Source organism: Petaurus breviceps, unplaced genomic scaffold, assembly GCF_028583685.1.
Source record: "Petaurus breviceps papuanus isolate PSGF00001 unplaced genomic scaffold, PetGlider_PUasm1.0 180, whole genome shotgun sequence".
Lineage (NCBI taxonomy): Eukaryota > Metazoa > Chordata > Mammalia > Diprotodontia > Petauridae > Petaurus > Petaurus breviceps.
In genome coordinates, this window is record NW_027185782.1 from 6,180,400 (window position 1) to 6,203,307 (window position 22,908).

Sequence of the window (22,908 nt, forward strand, 5' to 3'; positions counted from 1 at the left end):
CCCAGGGATCAGCAGTGATGGCAGCATGCCCTGGATTCTTCAGCAGCCAACTGGGGCATTTTCTGCTCCCTTCAAGTGAATTTCACCCAGGTGTCAAAATTCTTAGTAACAGTTCTACTTTTTGAAGACTAAACTCGGGACTAGAGCAGACTAAAGTCCTTAGAAGACTAAACTAAGCCGTTCTGGGAGCAGCCTCCCCTCCCCCCAACCAACACATGCATGAACACAAAGCAGTTGACATTTTGGTGATAACTACACTTTTATTAGGTGGTGGCAAAGGGTCAAGGGTCTGTACAATGGGGCAGGGGAAGAGAGGAGCCTGGGCTCCATCCACAGGCAGTGTAGGATGGGACACATTACAAAAATAGCCTAAAATCCTTCTATTTCTGATACAAGGGCCAGGGGAGCCCTGGGCAGTGCAAGGGGCTGGGGATTCCCTCTACCCCCATATTTACATAAAGACTTTAGTGAAATGTACAGATTTTGGGGGGAACAATGACCCACACCCACCCCAAATCTATAAGGGGAAAGGAAGCAGAGCAAATGGGCCAATGTTTCCCTTTAAAGCTCAGAGAAATGGACATGGTCCCTTCCCAAGCAATGCCACAAAATACGTTACCTCTGGAATGCAGTGAAGTAGGGAAGATTCCCAATTCAGGTGCCATTGTTCTCCTCCCCCCCCCCCCCATACAGGGGCTCACAAACATGGCCACAGGCACCACAGGAGACGTGGTCACAATGGTGTACTCAGTACACGGGATCTAGTGCGACCTATAGGCCGACAGGGTCAGCCCCACGGGGGCACTGATGGGAGGGGAGGGGTGGGGGCTTTAGCCTGGCCCCCTTTGGGGGGAGTGCAGTTGGGGTGGGGTGGGGTGGGGGTGGGGTGAGGAACGGAAAGGTAGGGACCTTCTCCATATATATATTTTGTAAAAAAAAAATATATATAGATATAATAATAAGTTTGTTTAAATGTATTTGGTTCTATACAAAATATAAAAAAAAAAACACTAATGTCAGAGATAAAACATGGAAGCCTGGAGAGAAGGCAAAGAGAGGGAAGAGTGTGTGGGGTCAGAGAGAGCAAGAGAAAAAGAGTGAGTGAGAAAAAAACACAAGGGAGAGATGGCAGTCGGGAGATAGGAGACCCAGGGGTCCCATGGGTCTTAGCCTGGCAGAGCCCAGGGTCAGGGGGCTGTCTCAGGCCAACACTTGCCTCTTGGGGGCTGGGTCGGGCCGGGGACCCAGCTGAGTCTGAGTCTGAGTCTGAGTCTGGCCCTGGCCTTGGGGCAGGGGGCCAGGGCCAGGATGGGATGTCAACAGAGCCCCAGTGGCAGGGCTGGGTGTGGAGTCAGACCAGTCTGAGAGCGAGCGGGGGGAAGGGCTGGCCCACAGTTCAGGAGACTCCGGGGATGGAGTAAGGTAGGGGTGCTCACTGGGCACCCGCAGGAAGTGTTTCGAGGGGCTTCCTCGAGCAGGAGGCACAGGACCAGCAGGTGGTGGGTACTCCTCAGCTGTTCCACCTGGTGGGAAGTATTGGGGTGGGGGCTCCTTGGGAGAGACAGGGGTCCCAGGCACCAAGATCTGGGGGCCTGGAGCCAGTGGCAGGGGCCCAGGCAGTAAGAAAGAAGGGCCTGGTGGGGCCAAGTTAGGGTGGGTGGTTCCAGGGGCTGGTGGGGGGAGGCGGGCCCAGTCAAAGGGCACTGCCACAGGGCTCACCAGACCTAAGTTCACCACACAGCCTCCCGGGGGCCGTCCCAGTGCACCCCTCCCTGCCCCACCCAGCTGAGCCAGTGACACAGTGGCTGCATAGGGCCCATCCAAGGGGAAACTCCCAGGGGAAGCAGGAGTCCCCCCAAAAGGCCGTGGTGAGTCCAGAGAGTCTACAGGTGACAGTGTCACGGAGCTTTCTAGCAAGGGGCCTGGGCACGCAAGTGTAAGCTTCTTGGTACGACTCTTGGCCCCACTGGCCCCCGGGCCCCCCTTTCCTGGGGGCCGCCGGCTCTTCTTGTTGCCACTCCCTGAAGGTGTGGGTTTGAGGCCAGGCAGGAAAGTACCAGGTGGACAGAGAAGCGGGGCCAGCCCATGGGCACCTGGCGGGCTGCGAACTGTGTTGTGCTCCTCCAGCAGGCGGACAATGTCCTGGTGTAGCCGCTCATGGGCTACATCTCGGGGCAGCCGGTCCAGGTGATCCGTGATCTCCCGGTTGGCAAAGTGGTCCAAGAGAACCTTGGCAGCCTCATAGCTGCCCTCCCTGGCGGCTAGGAACAGGGGTGTCTCCTCCTGGAGGGGGCAGAGCAGGAGGCATGAGGATTGGCATTGGGGGCTGATGGGAGCGGTAGGGAACCAGAAAGAGTTTGGGAGGAGGGGAAGGAAAAAGAGAAAGAAAAAGGAGCCAAAGGGGGAAGATCAGCAGGAGGAGAGACAGACTGTGGGGGAAGGGCCTCACCTTGCTGTCCTGCATGTCCTTGTTGGCCCCATTCTTGAGTAGGGCCACAGTGGCCTCGACGTTGTTGACAGCTGCGGCCCAGTGCAGGGCAGATTTACCTGAGAACACACAAGCAGAGGTCAAGCCCCAAAGTCAGTATTCAAGCAAGGGGCTGAGGGGATGCACAAGGTCTGACCTCCAGAGCTGATGTGTTTAGAGGAGGAGGGGAGCCCTGCAGAGACCTGGATGTGTGTGTGTGTGTGTGTGTGTGTGTGTGTGTGTGTGTGCCCACTCCAGAATGAAGAGAGCTTGTAAACACCAATAAGAGTCTCTGTAGAGGGCAGCCTCCCTCGCTCCCCTCACACTCAGTAGGAATTCTGCATTATCTTCATGCACTGCATTGTTCTGAATACAGACTGGCCTTTTTATATGCTTATTTCAACTTTTGTTTCTTCCTTAGCACCAAGCACTGAGCTCTGCAGTTAAGTGCTTAATAAATATTTGTTGAATCAGCTGTATAAAAGCTGGGCACAGCCTACTCTTGATGTTAAACTTCCATAGATACCAATGCAGCTCGTGGACTAAGAGGCTGCCTCAGAGTCAGGAAGGCCTGGGTTCAAGTACTGCCTCAGAGACCCTGGGCAAGTCACCAAACTTCCTGGTACTCAGGGAACTCCTTAAGACACACAGAACAATTGCCCATATTCATTGGCAAAAAGAATTTCTTTACTGGAAGTTCCTGACATCAATGAAATCACAAACAGGTCTGGACTAAAAAAAAAACCCAACCTATATATATTTTTCCTTTGCAAAGAGATCTCATTTTAGGGATGTAGCTTATGCCAAGGAAATCTAAGCCCAGAATAATTTGGTATGTTTAATATTCTATTTGGATATTGCAAAGCTTTAACAAGAGGATTCTGGAAGACCACTGAGGGCCCAAGTGTTCATGACCTCTCAGAGCCATCTGGAGGAGAAATAATAATAGCATTACTAAAAGTGAGCATTTGCATAGCAAGCTAAAGTTAGCAAGGGGCTTTATAAATGTTATCTCATTTGATCCCCACAACAACCCTAGGGAGGGAGGTGCTACTATTCTTCATATTTTGCAGATGAGAAAAGAGGTTCAGAGAGAAGTTATGTGACTGGCCCAGAGTCACAGAGCTAGAGGCTGGATTTGAATTCAGATCTTCCTGACTGTCAGTCAATCACACAGGATCACTGTATCACCCAACTGCTTCTCAAAGAAGGCCAATAGACCAAGTCTCTCAGTTACACAGTCCCCTCTCCATGGCCAATGAGCCAAAGGCTGGGGAGATTTTTTAAAGATGGAAACTTTTTCAAGTGCAGAGACATGGGAATGGGAAGATTCAAGAGTCTACCTCTGGTCATTAGAGAAACCCAACTGGAGGCTGACTGGTTCTGAGGGAAACCACTGTCTACCATGAAGACTCCCTGGAGAATGACCACTGGGGAAGGAGGTTCAGATCAGGTAAAGAAGGTGGAGAAGATAATCAAAGCTTCAGGTCAGCTAAACAGGAGGGAGGGAAATGGGCTGGGAATCAGGAGAGATTTCCCAGAGGCTAAAGCCAGAGAGACCCCAGGAAGAGCAAAGGAAAGAATGCAAAGGTCATTACAAGATAGGTTAAGACCCATGGGAAAAATGCTTGGGACCAAGTGAAGAGGGGCTGTGAATAGAAAACACATATTAGATACAAGGGCAATAGCAATGAGAGCATTCTCAAACAATATCCAAAGAGATCTGCAATAAAGCCCCAAGTCTCAGCTGTGTCTGGACAAATCGACAAAGTGAGGATAATACAGGACATGAACTAGAGATCAAAAACCTCAGAGGCAAGTTTGACCTCATGTGAATCCATGAGGCCTAGTAAGATGAGATTCAGGACTGGAATTCTTCTCTGAAAAGACACACGTCATTCAAAAGAGACAACACAAAATGGGGCATAGGTAGTAGGGGGTATGGTAAGATTTAGTCATATGGAGAAGCAGCGTCACATGCTGGATGGAGCTGTCCTCAGATGTAGGAAATCCCAAGTTTACACCCCACCTCGGACACACATTGGCTATTCAAAAGCCAATAAAATAAGTTACTTAACATCTTGGTGCCCTGGACAACTTTTTTGGGGGAAGGGAGACAATCGAGGTTAAGTGACTTGCCCAGGGCCACACAGCTTGTGTCTGGGGTCACATCTGAACTCAGGTCCTCTTAACTCTAGTGCCAATGCTCTATACACTGCATCACCTAGCCTCCCCTCCCTGGACAACTTTCTAAGACTTAATGTTCTAAAAAAAATTTCAGAGTAGGACCTGATTGATGATATATATTAGTAGAAAGAGTTTCCTCATTGGGAATTCCTTATACCAATGAAATCACAGTCCCCCTGAAAAACACTCATGTGAGGAAATCCCAGAACCTAAGTCAGGGAATTACTATGTGTACTCCAAGGTACAGAATATCTGAGTGAGGACCAAAAGAAGCAGCAATATTTCTATGGAAGTATGCTATAGTCCACCTGCACAGAAGGAAGTTAGATGCACTCTGAAGATAAATCGTGACACATGACACTGTAATACAGTGGACTCTCAGCTCATCTGTGGAGTTCCCTTTGCCAAAACCAGAACAGCTGACGCATTTGTGACTTTCCTTAATGATCATTTCATTCTTCAGAAGGTAGAGGGAGAAACAAGGGGATCTGCTGCTATCCTGACCTCAATTCTAAGCAACAAGAAGGAGCTGCCTTGTAAAGTAGGGATAGAAGATGGGAACCTTGGGGACAAGCCTCCAGTACCTCCTAAAAAAGCAGGGCTACTCTCGTCTAATGCAAACCTCTACTGGGATTCCAGTGGGCTCAGAGAAAGGATGAGGGGCAGGAACCCTTTGGTTTTGGACTTTGTCTCCCTCTTACCCAACAATAGGGTCTGGCATATAGCTCGAGCTAACTGCTTGCTGAATGGATGGATGGATGAATAGGTGAAGTGTCCTAAAAGGGATGGGAAGCCCTCAAGAATGAAATTCTGAAGACACAAACAAAAATGATTGGGATGATGAAGAAAAGGAGGAACTCTAGAGGCTAATGTAACTGCATAGGGGGATATGCCTTAGGACAGTAGACCTCAACTTGAGAAAAAGCTACTCATATCATCCATCCCTGAGGACATGTGCTAGAATGGTGTGGGAGCCCAAGAACTGGCCCTACAAGAATCTATCAAAGCACCTGGGAAAAGACTTAAGGAAGGGAATAAAGAAGGATATCTACTGTCCACAAAGATTGGAAGGTCTGTCACATGGAAGATCAATAACCCTAGTTCTGTTTAGTCCTAGGGGGCAGAACATGGAATAACAGGGGCTTGATTTAAGGAAAAATCTCCTAACAAATTCAGCTAGCCTCAAATCAAAGGATGGACTGCCCTGATGGGCAGCTGGTCCCTCCAAGAGGATTCTATGGGAATCTGATGGCCATATGCACACGTTGTGGAATAGTAATGTCAAATGCAAGTAGAAATGGGGCCACCAAACCCTGGCCACAAGGATCCCTGTGGGCCGCATGATGACTTAGTTTTAAATGTAATGTTATCGGTTGTTTCACTGTATCTTTACTTTTTTTTTACAATTTACTTTTACTTTTTTTGTTAGATATTTCTCATGACATTTTAATCTGGCTCTGGTCAGACGCAGGATTATTGTGGGCCACAGGCAGTCAATGGCTGTGTGTTTGACAGCTCTGCAGTAGAATAAGTTCATACTCAGGCCAAGTTTGGGCAATAGATAATGAACAGCCAGATAGAGAGACAGACAGATAAGAGAAATATATAGATAAGTGTTTACATAGATAATAGACAGAAAGATATCGAGGTGGAGAGACAGCTATAGATAAATAGAGATATTTAGATGTTTAACAGGTAGGTAGAGAAAGATGAATAGATATGGATAGATTAGATCTATGAATAGACACAGACAGACAGACAGACAGACAAGGAGAGACAGATGTTTCTGTTTCTGAGATCCCCAGAGGCAATAAGATCCAGTGGAAAAGAAGACTGGATTTGGAGTCAGTGACAGTTGGGTAAATCACTTAACTTCTATTGGCCTAAATTCCCTCATGTGAAAAATGAAGAGAATGCACTAGACGCCCTCTAAGAACACTTGGGGCCCTTGGTGTGGCCCTCAGCTTGCTTTAGAAGCGCTAGAGGAACACCTCACATTTCCTTCCTTTTCTCCAAACTGCCCACCTGCCCTCCTCCCCCAGGGCCCAGCAGTACCTAGTTCATCCACAGCATTGACATCAGCATGGCAGGCAATGAGCTCTTCTACCATGCCCTCGACAGCCAGCCGGGCAGCCAGGATTAATGCTGTTGAGCCATCCGCCATACGGGCATCCAAGTCCGTGGAACGGTTTCGGATTAGGATCTAAGACAGCAGATGGTTCAGGTGGTCAGAGTCAAGCCCTAGGGAATTCTCAGGATACCTCCCCCTTCTGTGTACCCAAGCACGCCCCCACCCAGAAGCCCTAGCCCACCTGGAAGACACCCTGGGCATCAGCAGTAACTGCTGTGTGCAGAGGGGTACGGCCTGTGTGGTCCTGGGCATTGGTGTCAGCACCAGCATCCAGCAGGCGCTTAGCAGCATCAGCGCGGGCGTAGCGAGCAGCCAGGTGCAGGGCGGTCTCTCCTGTCCTATCTGTCTGAGCGCCAAGCTGAGCCCCCTGGCAGATCAGATCTGAGATGATATTGGCTGGGGTATCTTCAGCTTCCTCGGTGTCCACCAGCACCGGCTCAAGTGCTCCCCCACAGAATGAGGCCAACATCAGAGGTGTAAAGCCATCTAGGGAAAAGAGGGGTCCCTGAGCCAGGAGTCAGGGGCCTGGGCCCTGGGAGACACACCCAATTCTCTTCTTTCCCCAATACACACAGAGAGAAATCCTGGTCCCTGGGAAAACACTCCACACTCAACCCCCTTCTCCTTGTGTAGGCACACACGCACACACACACACAACCTAGACCCAACTCCTTTTACTGTAAACAGACACAGGGAGTCTAGTTTCACCTCCTGCAATGCTGGGGAGCCTCGCTGGGAGCCATAAGGCAGCCCCCTTCCCTCATACTTGGGGACAGCATACTCCTCTTGGCTGTGTCAGCTGCACAATGAGAAACCCCACCTCTTCTTTCCCCAAAGACCTGCCACACTTGCAGACCCATTATTGGGAGGCTCAGGATGGGAGAGGTTTGGGAGGGGGGATAGACTGGGAAGCCAGCGACAAGGGAGGGAGGTTCAAGGAGGTGCAAGCTGGGCTCCATGCCAACCTGGTCCTCGCACATTGACGTCCATGCCATCAGCATCGAGGTCACCCTGGGGTGGGGTTAGTGCCATGGCTGGGGGCACACGGATGTCAGCTGCGACAAGATGGTGCTGAGTCCACTGGCGGCAGTCCACAGGGTCCCCGGCCCCAGCCCCAGGCTCCTCCACCTAATAACACAGAAGCGGGGACTGGGCAAGGAGCAGTGCCTGCTTCATCACACCCACTTACAAATATGCCTATGAAAAGGGGCCCGTGACCTTCAATAGAATGATGGCCAAAGGGAGCCAGGACATAAACAAGAAGAATCTCTGCTCTCAGAGAAAAGGAACAAGTCAGGGTCTAAAGGGAGTCTCCAAGGTGGCCATGAGGTCCTGGAAGCTCTACAAGCCAAAGGCGAGGCCAAGAACAGCTATCCTAGGGGGCTGCTAGGTGGCTCGGTGGAGAGAGCGCTAGCCTTGCAGTCAGGAAGACCTGAGTTTGACCTCTCTCAACCTCAGTTTCCTCAGAGGTAAAATGAGGATGACCATAATATCACCTTCCTCCCGGGGCTGGTGTGGAGACCAAATGTGATTACATGTATAAAGAGCTATGCAAGGGGGGCAGAGTCAAGATGGCAGAGTAGAAGCAGGACTTCCCTACTGCTCCAGCTTCCACCTTCCCCAATCCATGTAAAAAGGGGGACTCTAAACAAACTTTGTAGCTGCAGAACCCATAAAATGACACAGAGAAGCTAACCTCCCACTGAGGAGAGCCGGCAGGCCAGCAGCAAGCGGCCAGCGCAGCACTCTGGGAGCCGAGCCCAGCCCCACACCCGAGGCTTTAGCCCCATGGCGGGCCTGACCAGCCACCAGCCGGAGGGACTCCAGATCAGCAGCAGCTGTGGCTGTTTCCAGATTTATCAACACATAGATGCTAAGGACAAAGTGAGAGGTCAGTGCAGTCTGCACTTTGAGACCCAGTAAGTGGGAGTGCATAGGCTTTTGCCCCCAGGGCGAGAAGCCTCCAAGCCACTGGCACAACCAGCCAGAGGTCCTGACCTACAAAGTGTAGGGGGACCAAGCACCAGTCTGAGGGGTAATTGCTCTTGCTTTAACATGCTTGGATCTGGATTGCAGTCTAGGGTGGAGGTCCTGGGGTGTGTGTCCAGCTTGCCAGAGCATGCAGAGACCTCAGAGAGGGCACCCATCTAATACCTCCAGCAGCTCTGAGAAGATCCCAGCGTTTGGGACGAAAGCTCCCCTGTCTGGTGGCAGAGTTCTACTATGGCAAAAAGCCCAGGGGTCAAGTGACTGAGGGGAGACATGACCAGGCAAAGGAAACAAAACAGACAGAAGATCCCAACATTAGACTCCTATTTGGGGGACAAAAAGAAGCAAAGCATGGAACAGGAGGAAGACAGTGAAGTCAGAACTCCTGCACCAAAAGCTTCAAAGGAAAATACAAGCTGGTTACAGGCCATAGAGGACCTTAAGAAGCAGATAAGAGAAGTGGAGGAAAAATTGGGAAGAGAAATGAGAACGATGCAAGAAAATTACAAAATGAGAGTCAACAGCCTGACTGAGGAAAATAAAACCCTAAAAAAAAACTCAAATGGCAAAAGAGGCTCAAAAAGGCAATGAGTAGAAGAATGCCTTAAAAAGTCAAATTTTCCAGATGGAAAAAGAATCTCAAAAGCTCAATGAGAATCATTGCTTCAGAATTAGATTGGAGCAAATGGAAGCTAATGACTTTATGAGAAATCAAGATGCTGTTAAACAGATCCAAACAAATGAAAGAATAGAAGGCAAGGTGAAATATCTCATGGCAAAAACCTGGAAAATAGATCCAGGAGAGATAATGTAAAAATTATCGGACTACCTGAAAGCTATGATCAAAGTAAGAACCTAGAAATCATCCTCCAGGAATTTCTCAAAGAAAATGCCCTGATGTTTTAGAAGCAGAGGGCAAAATAGAGGTTGAAAGAATCCACTGGTCACCTCCTGAAAAAGATCCCAAAAAGAAAACTCCTAGGAATATTATAGCCAGGTTCCGGAATTCCCAGATTAAGGAGAGAGTATTACAAGCAGCCACGAAGAAACAATTTGAATGTTGCGAAAACACAATCAGGATAACCCAGGATCTGGCAGCTTCTACACTGAGGGATCGAAGGGCTTGGAATATGATATTCCGGAGGTCAAAGGAGCTGGGATTAAAACCAAGAGTCACCTACCCAGCAAAACTGAGTATCATGTTTCAGGGGAAAATATGGTCATTCAGTGGAATAGAGGACTTTCAAGTATTCTTGATGAAAAAACCAGAGTTGAATAGAAAATTTGACATTCAGATACAAGAAGCAAGAGAAGCATGAGAAGGTAAACAGGGAAAAGAAATCATAAGGAACTTATCAAAGTTGAACTATTAACATTCCTACATGGAAAAACAATAATTGTAACTTATGAAACTTTTCTCAGTAGTTGAAGGGAATAGAAATATATATATATATATACATATATATATATGTCTATATGTGAGGGTATATGGGCATATGAATACATATGTGAATGTGTGTATATATGTTTACAGGTATACATAGATAGAGGGCACAGGACCAATTTAACAGGAAGGGATGATACTTAATGGGTGAAATTAAGGGGTGAGAGAGGAATATAATTAGAAGAGATGGGGAGAGACAGAATGGGGTAAACTATCTCATATAGAAGAGGCAAGGGAAAATGGTTACAATGGAGGGGAAGAATAGGAAGGCAAAAGGGATTGGGTCAACCTTATTCCCATTGAATTTGGCTTGAAGAGGGAATGAAATACACACTAAATAGGGTATCTCACTCTCCAGGAGAATAGGGGGGGAAGGGAATGAGAGGGGGGATGATGGAAGGGAGGGCAGGCTGGGGGGGAGGGAAGTTGGAAGCATCCACTTTTGAAAAGGGATGGGATCAAAGTAGAGAATAGAATAAGTAGGAGGTGGGATAGGAGGGAGGGAAATATAGTCAGTCTTTTACAATATATCTACTATGTCATTGTTTTGCATTAGCCACACATGTACAACCTATACTGAATTGCTTATCTTCCCAGTAAGGGTGGGTGACAAGGGAGGAAGGGAATGAATCTGGAATTCAAAGTTTTAAAATCAAATACTCAAATATATATACATATATATATATACACACACATATATACACACTATTATTAATACTATTTTACATGTAATTGGGAAATAAGATATACAGGCACTGAGGCATCGACTGGAAAAGTCAATATGGGAGAGAGCAGATTGGAGGAGGGGATATCCTGTGGGACTGCTATTTTGGGGGGGTGGGTAGGGGAAAAATGGGGAGAAAATTTGTAACTTAAAATCTGGTGGAAATGAATGATGTAAATCAGAAGTTAATAAAGCATTTGTAAAGAATTAAAAAAAAGAGCTATGCAAACCTGAAAGTGTTATGTCAATACAGTTGAAAGTTAGGCCTTTACAAGAATCCTATCAAAATCAGAGATTTAGAACTTGAAGAAACCTTCTCATCCAAGAGGAAACTATGGCATAGATATGTAGGTAATAGGGAGCAGAGTCAGGATTCGAACCCAGAAACCCAGGTCCTCTGACCCCCAAATCCATCATCCTTTCTTCATTGCTTAAAGAGAGTAAGTGACTTGTCCAGAGTCATACAGCTAGGATGTCTCTGAGGCAGAATTTGAACCTGAGTCTAACTTCAAACCCAGTGTTCTGCTGCGCAGATGTCAGGAAAATCACTCCCTCTGCATGTCCCTTGAGGCACACAATAAGTGACTAGAAAATGCTGGCCAGTCTGTGTGTGTGTTTTTGGAAGTAACAGGAGAAGAGATGAATCATTCCAAGGGCTGAGTTCTATATCAAAGAACCACAGAAGGTCCCCAGGGAGAGAACTCGGAGATCTCATCTGATGCCTACAGACCAAGCAGCTTCTTTCCAACATTTCCCTCCAAGAGGACATCCAGTTTCTGCTGGAAGACCTCCAGGGACAGGGAACTCACTGTTTCCCAGGGCAGCTCATTCCACCCTAGAATGCATGGATTATTGAGAAGATTTGCCTTACTTCTCAGGAAAGATACAAGACCCAATCCCTTTCCCATCGCTCTTTCCCTAGGTTAGTCTCACACAAACTAGAGACTGGGCCTAGACGTCAACCGAGAGCAAGGAGGAGGCAAGACATAGAATCTTCGGCAGCCATGCATAGAGAGGATTCAGACACAGCTTGTGTATGTCAGCAAGGGGCAGGGCCCATGCTCAGATCAAAAGAAAACCAGACTGTGGAAAGAATCAGGTTTCCTGAGGCCGAAAACCCAGGGAAATACCAAGGATGAGGAAGGAAGAAAACAGGGTAACCTGAAGCCAGAGAGGTAACCTGTGGGGCCCAGAGAGGCAGCCCCTTTTCTCCTCCAGGAGTTCAAGGAGCCCCCACAGGGCAGAGAGGAAAGTATATTAAGATCTAGAGCCAAAGGGGGGAAGGGGAACTTGAGGTCCAAATAATTCAAGCTTTATTGGTAGCTCTTGCCAAGAGCTAATGGAGGCGGCCAGAGCTGGAGGAGACAGAGATAAAGAGGACGAAGTGGGAGCAAAGAGAGGACAGCACTGGGGACTGAGCTGTATCCATCCCTAGCTAACAGCCTAGGCCTCACTATTACCAGATGCCCAATGAACCAGGTAGAGGCAGCCTGCATAGAATTCCCGCAGCTGCCCCAGGATATCTGAGAGATTCAAGACCTTGGGACTCTGCCTTTGGGTGGTCCCTGTTCCCTCTGAATGGACAGACCATTTTCACTTTATGGAAGCAGACCATTCTGCAGACCTCCATATAAAGAGATTTTTATGCCATGCACATTGGCCCACAGATTTGGGGAAGGGAAGGAAGGAGGCAAGCAGAAGGAGGGCTTCATGTCCATGGAGGGAAAGGGCTGACACATAGTTCAAGGACAAGCGGGAGCAGCAGGAGGAATACACAGGGCCCAGGGCCAACCACATGGGGGCCAGGCCAAAACCAAGAGGAAGAAAGGGATGAGGAGCAGGCATGTAGGGGCCAGACACAGAAACAGACAGGAGAGGACAGCCAAAATATGGGAGAAGGGGCCAGACATGGACACAGACAGGAGACGATGGCCAATATATGGGAGAAGGGGACAGACACAGGAGAAGGAACCTGTGGGTGGGCAGAGCAGGCCAAAGGTCTCTCTCAGACCAGAGGTCTCAAGCCAAGCCCCAATCCAGTGGTGGCAATCTCTCCATGAGTCCATTCTGCTTTTACTTGGAAAGGGTTTTGGGGGGGCAGGGATGGGAAGGGCTATGGACCACCAAACCAAAAGGCAGAAGCAGATAGAGAGAGAACAGTACTATATAAAGTGTATATTTCTTTCAGAATTCTTCATCTAAAGTTCAATTTGCATAATGCAAATTTACACAAAGCTAGAACTGTCTGTATAAGTAACAAGAAAAGCCTGGACAAACTGTACCTTTGGAGGTAACAAGGCAAGGGATGAAGAGAAGTTGGGGTGTAGGACTAAAGTGAGACTGGGGCAGGCCTGGGGAATTTGCAAAAGAGCAGACAGACATATGACTGTGATCTTGAAGAATGGAGGTGGGGAAAGGATGGGGGATGGGGCAGGGCTGGGAACGGGTCAGCACCTTCAGTCTCTTGGCTTCAGGGCACTCTGTGTCCATCCAGTCTTCTGAGGGCTCTCCCATCAGGCTCTCTCCTTTCGTCATGTTCCTACAGAAGACAAGCCATCCAGTCAAGTGGGTCCACGAGGGAAGGCACTGGGAGCGCCAACAGAAATTAAGCATACTGGGTAGATGTCAGGGTGCCCATGCTGGGAGACGATGATGTTTTTGACTCAGATCAGAGTATGACACTTGGAAACCACAGGATCGAGGTGCGCAAGGAGGTGCTAAGGGAGTATGTCACAGAGGATGGGAAGGAGGTGGAAGTCTTAAGAGATAGTGTTGAGAAGCCATAAGGTCTCAGGAGATGAGGAGGAAGACAGAGGGGAGAAAGAGGCTGTCACAGAGAATGGAACTGGGAAGGAGGAGACAGGGAAACTAGAGCGGTCAGAGGAGAGGAGAAGGCCTGGGGGAGACCACGGCTCTCACTTCATGCCCAGCGCATCCTGGCCCACGGGCTCCCGACGACCCTTGTTGGCCCCAGCTGACTCCTTGTTGAGTGAGAAGCCCTCAGGAAACCACAGGGTGCTGTGCTCACGCTTCCTCCGAGCAACGAGGACACCCAGACCCAAGGTGACGAGAATGACGGCTCCAACCACAAGCAGTGGGAGCAGCCTCAAGCTGGGTTCGGGGGGCTGCAGGGGTTCACCTAGAGAGAGGAGAAAACTCTCCGATCTGCTGCCCTCCCCATGGCACCCCACTCATGGCCAGCCTGCCTTCTCTCCTCTTTACCGCCCCACCGTGCCTCACCCCTCACAGCCCGCAGAGGGTAGGGAAAATCCAGCCGCTCCACAGCAGACAGGGCCCCCAGGTAGTCAGCAGCACTCTGGGCATCTGGGAAGCAGTGGTTACTCTCCGGGGTCTGAAGGCACAGGCGGTTATCGATTTCTAACATCACCACTGAGCTGAGGGCAGAGAAGAGGGAGAGCAGTGAGGGGGAGGGAAGAGGAACACTGAGCATCAAGCAGAGAGGGAGTGAAGGGGTGGGGAACAGGATAGAGAAAAGAGGCAAAGACAAGGCTGTGTGCCAGAGGGGAAGGTGAAAGATGGTGGGTATGGGGAAGTATGGGGGAAGCAGGGGAGAGATGGGGAGGTGAGCAGAGCACAGACTGGGGCGGGGGAATGATGGAGAAGAAGAAAAGGAAGGAAAAAGTGGGGAGGTGGAGAGGTGTGCAAGGCAGAGACATGGAAGGGTAATGGGGTTAAAGAGGAGGTAGGAGAGATGGGTAAGTGAGCAGAATACAGATGGGGGGGAATGATGGGAAGAGAGAGGAAAGAGGTAAGAAATGGGCAAGGCAGAGATATGGGGGTAGAGAAGGAAAGGAGGGCAGAGATGAGTGGTAAAAGCAGGATCACAGAATCCACCTGAGAGGAAGAAGGCCAACACATACCAGGAATTTCTTCTTCAATACCCCCAAGTGCTCATTCACCTCTAACCTGAAGACCCAAGTGACAGGAAAGCTGCTCCCTGTCCTAAGGCTCCCATTCCACTTCAGGAGAGTTCTAATGCCAAGCATCAAAGGAATCTGAGCTGAGAGTACCCTTAAAGACAGTCTAGCCCAACCCTTTCATTTGACAGAAAAAACCACCCAGGCCCAGAGAGAGGAAGTAGATATCCTCCAAGGTCTGAAGGAGCACCATGGGGAACTGGGCCTGGGTCCTCCTACTCCAAATAAAAATGCCACTGTGCCACTTAGGAAGAAAACCTCCCTTACATTGAAGCACAATTTGCTTCTCTCTCTGGGTTCCCCTTGCTGCTCCTAGTTCTGTTCCATGGGGCTGAACAAAACAAGACTAATCCCTCTTTTCCCTAAGTCTTCTCCTTCTCCAACCAACTGTCCGGCCTCCTAATCACTAGGTCCTACAGGGCTGGAAAAGTACTTTACATCCAAGATCTCATTTGATCCCTATGTGGTAAAGCTGTAGATACTATTTGCCCAGATTCAAATGCAGGTCTCTCCTAATTTTCCCAATTCCCCTAAAACCTTCCCTCCAAGATCTTCTTCTATTTATCCTGCATATAGCATGTATATATAGTTGTTTGCATGTTGTCTATCCCCTTTAGAATGCAAGCTCCTCGAAGGCAAGAACCGTCTGTTATCTCTCTTTGTATGCCCAGCACAGTGTGGCACACAGTAGGTGCCTTAATAAATGCTTGTTGACTTGCCTTGAGTCCAGGTCCAATGTGTTTTCCACTTGACTGTGCTGCCGTCCTTTCCACCAATCACTGTCCTTCTCCCACTATGATAACCAGATCTGAACACAATATTCCTGAGTAGAACAGGACTTTTACTCTCCCTAGTTCTGGACATGGAACCTCTCCTCGCATATCCAAAAATGTCATCTGCTTTCTTAGCAGCTGACTCATATTAATAATCATGGGGGTCACTAAAATTCCCAGATTTTTTCAAATGAACTGTGATCTAACCACACTTCCGCCATCTTGTACTTGAGGTTGATTTTCTGAACAGAGGTCTAAGCCTTCACATTGACCCATGTTCAGTTTCACTCTCCTAGATTATGCCTAATATTCCAGTCTCCTGAGATTCCTTTGGATCATGACTGTCACATGCCACATATTAACAAGCCCTCCTCATTTGGCGTCATCTGTAAATGTAAAATGTAAGCACGCCATCTGGGACTTTATCCAAGTCCTTGATAAATATGTGAAAGAGTACAGGGCCAAGCACAGATCCCTGGGGCCCTCCCACCACTAGGGACATTCCTTCCAGTTGACAGAAAGACATTCATCTACAAATATGTTCCACCCTCCACCTCCAGCAGAATGAATGGCACAAGACTGTGCCAGTTTTATCTTTGTACCACCAGCACCTACATATGTAACAGTCACTTAGTAAGTGGGCATCAGAGATGAGGGGAAGGTCAGAGTCATGTAGGGAGGAAAAGTGGAGAGATAGAAAAATAGAGAGCATTTCTAGGAAGAGAAAAGAGATGAGAGACAGAGAGCACTTCCAAGAAGGGGAGTAGGGGAGAGATGGGGGCAACAAGCAGGGAGGGGAAGAATGATGATGGAGTAAAAAGGGGTTAGGGGAAAGAAGGGAAGGAAGTGTGAGAAGGCACTAAGTGAAAGGAGGTTGAAAGAAAAGAAGAAGTTGAGGAGCATAAGTGAGGACGGATAAGGAACTAAGTAAGGATCAGGGATTCATCCCCAGCACAAAGACAGAACAGGGATGAGAATTTGGATGACCACAATTAGGGAAGCCAGTGGGCTCTAGCCTGCCCGTGTCACTCACCCGATGACCTCAGAGGCCAGCTCCCGGCTGGGATGTCCACCAGGCCTGTAGTAGGGGTAGATCATGAGATTGCCATGGGCATCTCGGCGGAAGCGCAGGGCAGTGCGCAGGATGGCGCTGAGACGCTGCAAGAAGTCGGCGCTGGAGCGAAGTAGCTCCTCTGGGGGAAGCAGCACCGTGAGCACAAGGACCCCCTTAGCCAGCAGCTCCGGCACAGCACCCGCACAGTCCAGTCCATCCCAGCCACACTCTTCTGTGTTACAGCCCTGGTCACAGCGGCCATCAGCAAAGTGGTCTGAGCAGTATTTCTCATAAACGGGACTGAGGAAAGAATAAAGGGCACAGGGAGAGCCAAGTCAGCGGCCCTGGGGCCTCAGGCCCATGGTCTGATCTCCCTGTAACTGACCACAAGGAAGCCACTCCTCCCTCCCGGCACAGGGTCTAAGAAAGGAGGAATGAAAGAGACAGAGAGGGACAGAGAATGGGGGCAGACTGTGGGGAAAGTGGGCATCACATTCCCTGTCACTGAGGGTTGCTTCAAGCAGAGGACAGACAACCTCTCGTCAATCAAGCCTTCTTAACTTTGTATGGTGTTGGGCAAGATTTCCCTTCTCTGTGTCTCAGGTCCTCACATGTAAAATGAGGCCACTGGTATAAGATGGTTTCTGAAGGCCCTTTCCTTGACATTCTACAACTCTGATGCCAAATAAGAAGATATTGAAAAGGAGGTGATTGGGGTAGAGACCTCCTATGGTAATTAACAGAAAGGAAGTGTGGGTGTCATAGGCCCAAAACCTGAAATAAGGTCAGAAACAGTTCTCTAAAATGAAAACTTGGAAGTATCCCTATGAAACAGAGATTGGCATGAGTCTCTCCCTCCCCTCATTCCCCACAGAGATTATCAGTCCCTTTGCCTTAGACTGGTGTGCCCTGTAATCTCAATGGGGGGCCTTGGGGGGGGTCTCCCTAAATAAATCATTTACTATGATTGTAATGTATCCTGGGGGACGCTTCCTAGCAAGAGAAGACTGGTCAATCAAGGAAAGGTTTTGTTGTTCAGTCATGGCCAACTCTGTGACCCCATTTGGTGTTTTCTTGGCAAAGATAATGGAGTGGTTTGCCATTTCCTTCACCAGTGGATTAAGACAGATATTAAGTGATTTGCCTAGGATCACACAGTTAGTGAGCATCTGAGGTCAGATTTGAACTCAGATCTTCCTGACTCCAGGTCCAGTGCTCTAACAACTGAACCAGCTAGCTGCCTCCTAGAAAGCTAGAGAATACAGAAACAATTGTTAGGCTGCCTCTGGGACTGCCTAAGGAAGGGAGGGGGAAAGAGAGCTTGCCTCTGATAGTTAAAAGGCTCTTAGTCACTCTCCTTCTCTGCCACTAACTAGCTCTGTGTCTTTGGACAAGTGATTTCCCCATCTCTGAGTCGGTTTCATCATCTGTAAAATGAGAACAATCTCTGTGGCCCCTGTGCCACCTAGGACTGTGGTGAGAAAAGCTTTCTACCCTGTAAATCTTAAAGTTGCTATCAAATAGACTTAGCTCTTCTCAGTAATGCAAGGACCTAAGACAACTCCAAAAGACTCCTGATGTTTTCCGGAAAATGCTGTCCAAATCCAAAGAAAGAACTATGGAGTCCAAATGCAGATTCGAAGTAAACTATTTGCTCTTTTTTTTTTCTTTCTCGTGGTTTTAACCCTTTTGTTCTGATTTTTCTTTCCCAACATGACTAATGTGGAAATATGTGTAATGTAATTGTACATGTATAGCCTATATCAGATTACATGCCATCTTGGGGAGTGAGGAATGGAGGGAGGGAGGGAGGGAAATTTAGAATTCAAGATTTTATAAAAGTGAATATTGAAAATTAATAAGAAATAATTTTTTTAATGCTATCAAAGCAGGAATTATCTCTAGAAAGGAGCAGGGATAATCCTCGAGGTTCTTTCACCTCCAGTTGGAGACACCCCATAAAAATTCAATCCTTACTCATCAAATAACCTTCAGATTCCCAGGTAACCTGAATAATAGACACATGTACTCAGTCACAAAACAGGTCTATCCCCAAAGCGCCAAGAAAGTATGGTCCAGTGGGAAGAACGTCAGTTTTGAAGTGAATGGACTTGGATTCAAGTCCTGCCTCTGATACATAATAAGTCTGGAACCTCAGGTCAATCATTTAACGTACTTGGATCTCGTGTCATCTGTAAAATGAGGACATTGAGCCTCTCAGGTCCCTGCCAGTTCTAAGCCTGTGATCCTATATCCAGATTAGTAAATGACAGGCTGTATTTGATTAACAAAGATGAGTTTCCCAGAGGCAGACGCTCACCTCAAGTCACCTAAAGTCAAATTCTTCGAAGGTGAGCATAGCAGGGTGAGTACCTGGCTTATCTCTGTCACTCCCTCCTGACAGCACTTTAGCTGGAATGCCTGAAAGCTAGATGGGACAGCCCCCAAGAGTGCCCATGTAGCCACTACCCCAAAGCAATACTCTGGAGTATTCGCCAGAGGCAGGCCATCCTCTAACCTCTTACTGAAGCCCTCCAGGAATGGGGAACCTACTACTTCTCCTAAGGAACTCAATTCCACTTTGGAGCAGGACAGGAAGGACCTTTTGTCCTCTCAGATCCATCATTAACACCTGGGTATTGTCTCCTATCAGGTCTATCTGCCCCAAGAGAGATGGACAGAGGAATTTCCCCAGGAAGCCATTCTCAGCAAAAGCAAGAGGAGCCAGGAGCACTAGATGCCCCAAGAAGGAAGACATGGTAGCTGTGACAGCTGAGGGGAATGACCCAGGGAGAGCTCTTGGCCCAACCCTACAATCTATCCCTCTATGTTTAGGAGCTATAAGGCTGCTGGGCAGCCTGTTCTGGGAACAAACAAAGCCAACCAAGGGGACGGGTAGATGGTCAGGGCTGGGGTCTGTGGGGACAGCGGGGGAGCTAGTCTGGGATCCTGCAGGGGAAGCCCCTGCTCACTACATAATCGAGGCCTAGAAGGAAGAGCAAGAGAGGGACCTGGCAGACTGGCGGGGAAGGGAAGAAGCTGACAGACACACAGGCAGATGGCCAAACAGACTGAGAGCAGACCAGAGCCTGGCCTAGGCATGCTCAGAGAGGGCAGAAGAGCTCACTTGCAGCCACGTTCCTGGCTGTGGCAGTCAAAGTTATCATAGAGGCAGGCCGGTGTGTTGCAGGCCGGATCACAGTGGCTGTTGTTGAAGAGGCGCCAACACTGAAGGGCCTGGCATTGGTGCCAGGGATCATCCACACTAAGCGAACAGTCGCCTCCGTCCCACTGGCAGGCAGGTGAGTTACACTCCCGGTCACAGTATTTGTCACCCCGCTTGTCCCGGCAGCTGGCTCTGGGACACTGTGGCTCCTCAGGGGGTGGCAGCAAGGGTGGCAGGGCCCCATGAACCCGGCCCTCACAGTGGGCACCTTCCCAGCCTGGGGGGCACAGGCATCGGAAGAAAGGGGCCTGGGTCAGGACCCGGCAGGTGCCCCCATGTCGGCAGGGGGTACCCAAACAGCTAGTGTTGGTACGGAGGTGGCAGGAGGGTCCAGCCAGGCCTGGGGGACAAGTACAGCGGGGGCCCAGAGCTGTCAGCTGGCACAAACCCCCATTAGCACAAGGCAAGTCCCGGCAGGACCGGGCCACTCGCTCACAGCTGGTGCCCCAGAATGGCTGTGGGAGAATATACAGCAGAGATCAGAGAGGGGGTCCCTCTTCCCGAGAAGACCCCATCTCCACCCTCAGCTGCTACTTCTCGAACCCAGGAATCCCCTGCCTCCCCAGGAGATGCCCGCTCCACATACCGGAGGGCAATGACAAGTGTAGGCCAGGACATTGTTGGGGCTTGGCTGGCACTGACCCCCATGCTGACAAGGCTGCGACTCACAGGGAGACAGTGCAGTCTGGCATCGCCGGCCTGTGGAAGGAAAACAGACAGACTTTACCATCCAAGCTCCTCTCTTCCTAATCCATTCAGGAGAGATGGCAAGACCTTTACCATCTTTCAAACCCTTTTCTCCACTGACCTCTTGCCCAGAAGCCCACTCCCACTCCTATGCCTTTCACTATCCCACATGTAGGCCCCCATCCCAACCATCCTGCTGACCCATGAATGTCCCCTAGCCTGGCTCTACCCTAGGGACCCCCTATCTCCCCAGCCCAGTCCCACGCCTCCTAACTGTGGCCCTGGCTGATACCCTGACCTCAAACACAGGCCTCACCAGTATAGCCAGGGTGGCAGAGGCAGTGGAAGCCCCCAAAGACATCCTGGAGGCAGTCCCGGGTGTGGGGGGCATGGCAGGCCCCAGGGCTACACTCATTGAGGTCCCCCTCGCAGTGGGCTCCTGTGTAACCAGGGGGGCAGGTGCACCGGTAACCTCCCACCTGGTCCACACATGTCCCATTATGTAGGCACTGGGGGCCCTGTTCCCCACCGGGGGTCAAGGCACAGTCATCCTCATTGATCTCACAGAGCACTCCTGGAAGGAAAGTGGTGAAGGAGGAGGGTCAGACACTGGGCCTGCACCACAGCCCACGGCACGGCCGAGCCCCAGCCTCCCAGCCTTACCCAGTGTTCCAGGAGGGCAGGAACAGAGGTAGCGGCCCACAAGGTCAATGCAGGACCCCCCGTGCTGACAAGGCTGGGACTCACACTCATCCACCTCAGCCTCACAGTTGTTTCCTTCATACCCGATGGGACACTGTGAGACACACACAAGATGCACCAAACACATTTCTGACAGATGGCCCTCCCTCTCCTGCCTCCCTCTCCTCTCCAGCTGAGTCCAGCCACGCCTCACCTCACACACGTAGCCCCCTACGTAGCCGCGGCACGTGCCACCATGCTGGCAGGGCTGGACGCTGCAGAAATCTACCTCCTGTTCACAGTAGCTCCCCGTGTAACTGGCCGGACACAGGCAGTGATGGGTGCTGCCCGAGTCCACACAGCGACCCCCAGAATGGCAAAGCTGCTGTAGCCTAACCCCTGAGCAGGGAGTCCAGGAGTCAGAATCATGTTCTCCTTAGGTGTACAGCCTCTCCCGACCCCGTCCGACCTTCCAGCCCACTCCCAGACCCCTCCACCCATTCTTTGAATAGGCTTCACCTTTCTTAGCTGCAGCTGCCCTGCAGGAAAGACTAGGGACATCACAGAAATGGCCACTCCAGCCAGGAGAGCAATGGCAGGAGAAGGTGGGGCCCGTCTGGGTACAACGGCCTCTGTTCTGACAGGGTGCCCTGCTGCACCAATCCACCAGCATCTGGGGGAAAGGGGCAGCTCCCTCAGGATCTGGGAGCAGAAACAGAGCCCCCTTCCTTCCCTCCCAGACCTAGTCCTTCCCTCCCCAGCTCTGACCTGGCACTGGGCACCAGTATAGCCGGGGAGGCAGGTGCAGCGGTAGCCCCGGTGCTCATCTATGCAAGTGCCCCCATGTTGACAGGGTCTCGAGTGACAGGCGCCCACTTCTCTCTGGCAGTGGGGGCCAGTGAAACCTGGCCGGCACAGGCAAGTAAAGGAGTTCACCCCATCCACACAGGTGCCGCCATTGAAGCAAGAGCTGGGAAGAGGGGAAGGATAGTGTTAGTGGTCCCACGGCCTCTCCCTCCAATGTCACAGGATTTAAGAATTTACAGTAGAGCCTGTTTTGATATCATTGAGTCTACCACCTCATTTCACAAATGAGGAAACTGAGGCCCCCAGAGGCCTGAAGCTACAGTTCCAGTAAGAAGCAGGGCCAGGATTCAAGCCCAAGTCTCCAGACTCCCAAGTCTAGAGCTCTTTCCCTTAAATCATGACAACACCCTGACCCTTCCACACCCCAATCCTATCAGTGCCCCCAACTCACCTTTCACTGCAGTCAGGAAGATCGCGCTCACAGTGGAGACCCCCATAGCCAGCAGGGCAGGTGCAAGTGAAGGATGCCACATGGTCGGAGCAGGTCCCTGGGCCACAGGGACTGCTCTGACACTCATCGATGTCCAGGGCACATCGAGGACCCGTGAAACCCGGGAGGCAGGAACAGGAGAAAGAGCCCACACCATCCCGGCAAGAGCCACCATTCAAACAGGGGTCTGGGGGGATGGGTGGTACAGGGCTCTTGAGGGTCTCCCCAAGACTGCCCAGGACCCTATCATTTCTCTCTCTCACACATACACACACACACACACACACACACACACACACACACACACACA

General features: G+C 50.0%; 1 protein-coding gene across 2 annotated transcripts in view; it reads right to left on the bottom strand.

The window, feature by feature from the left end:
- Window positions 1–240: 240 nt before the first annotated feature.
- Window positions 241–22,908, bottom strand: part of NOTCH3 (notch receptor 3) — a 42,221-nt gene continuing 19,553 nt past the window's right edge. For both annotated transcript variants that reach the window (XM_069086940.1, XM_069086939.1), the window contains exons 17-33: window positions 22,560–22,785; window positions 22,070–22,271; window positions 21,821–21,974; window positions 21,516–21,700; window positions 21,284–21,416; window positions 20,937–21,194; window positions 20,520–20,632; window positions 19,835–20,388; window positions 16,687–17,007; window positions 14,183–14,337; window positions 13,862–14,081; window positions 13,397–13,481; window positions 7,751–7,913; window positions 6,967–7,271; window positions 6,710–6,857; window positions 2,450–2,547; window positions 241–2,283 (exon numbers count right to left, since the gene is read on the bottom strand). In XM_069086940.1, the coding sequence (XP_068943041.1) occupies window positions 1,201–2,283; window positions 2,450–2,547; window positions 6,710–6,857; window positions 6,967–7,271; window positions 7,751–7,913; window positions 13,397–13,481; window positions 13,862–14,081; window positions 14,183–14,337; window positions 16,687–17,007; window positions 19,835–20,388; window positions 20,520–20,632; window positions 20,937–21,194; window positions 21,284–21,416; window positions 21,516–21,700; window positions 21,821–21,974; window positions 22,070–22,271; window positions 22,560–22,785 (4,403 nt within the window). In that variant the 3' untranslated portion in view covers window positions 241–1,200. The remainder of the gene's footprint in view (window positions 2,284–2,449; window positions 2,548–6,709; window positions 6,858–6,966; window positions 7,272–7,750; window positions 7,914–13,396; window positions 13,482–13,861; window positions 14,082–14,182; window positions 14,338–16,686; window positions 17,008–19,834; window positions 20,389–20,519; window positions 20,633–20,936; window positions 21,195–21,283; window positions 21,417–21,515; window positions 21,701–21,820; window positions 21,975–22,069; window positions 22,272–22,559; window positions 22,786–22,908) is intronic.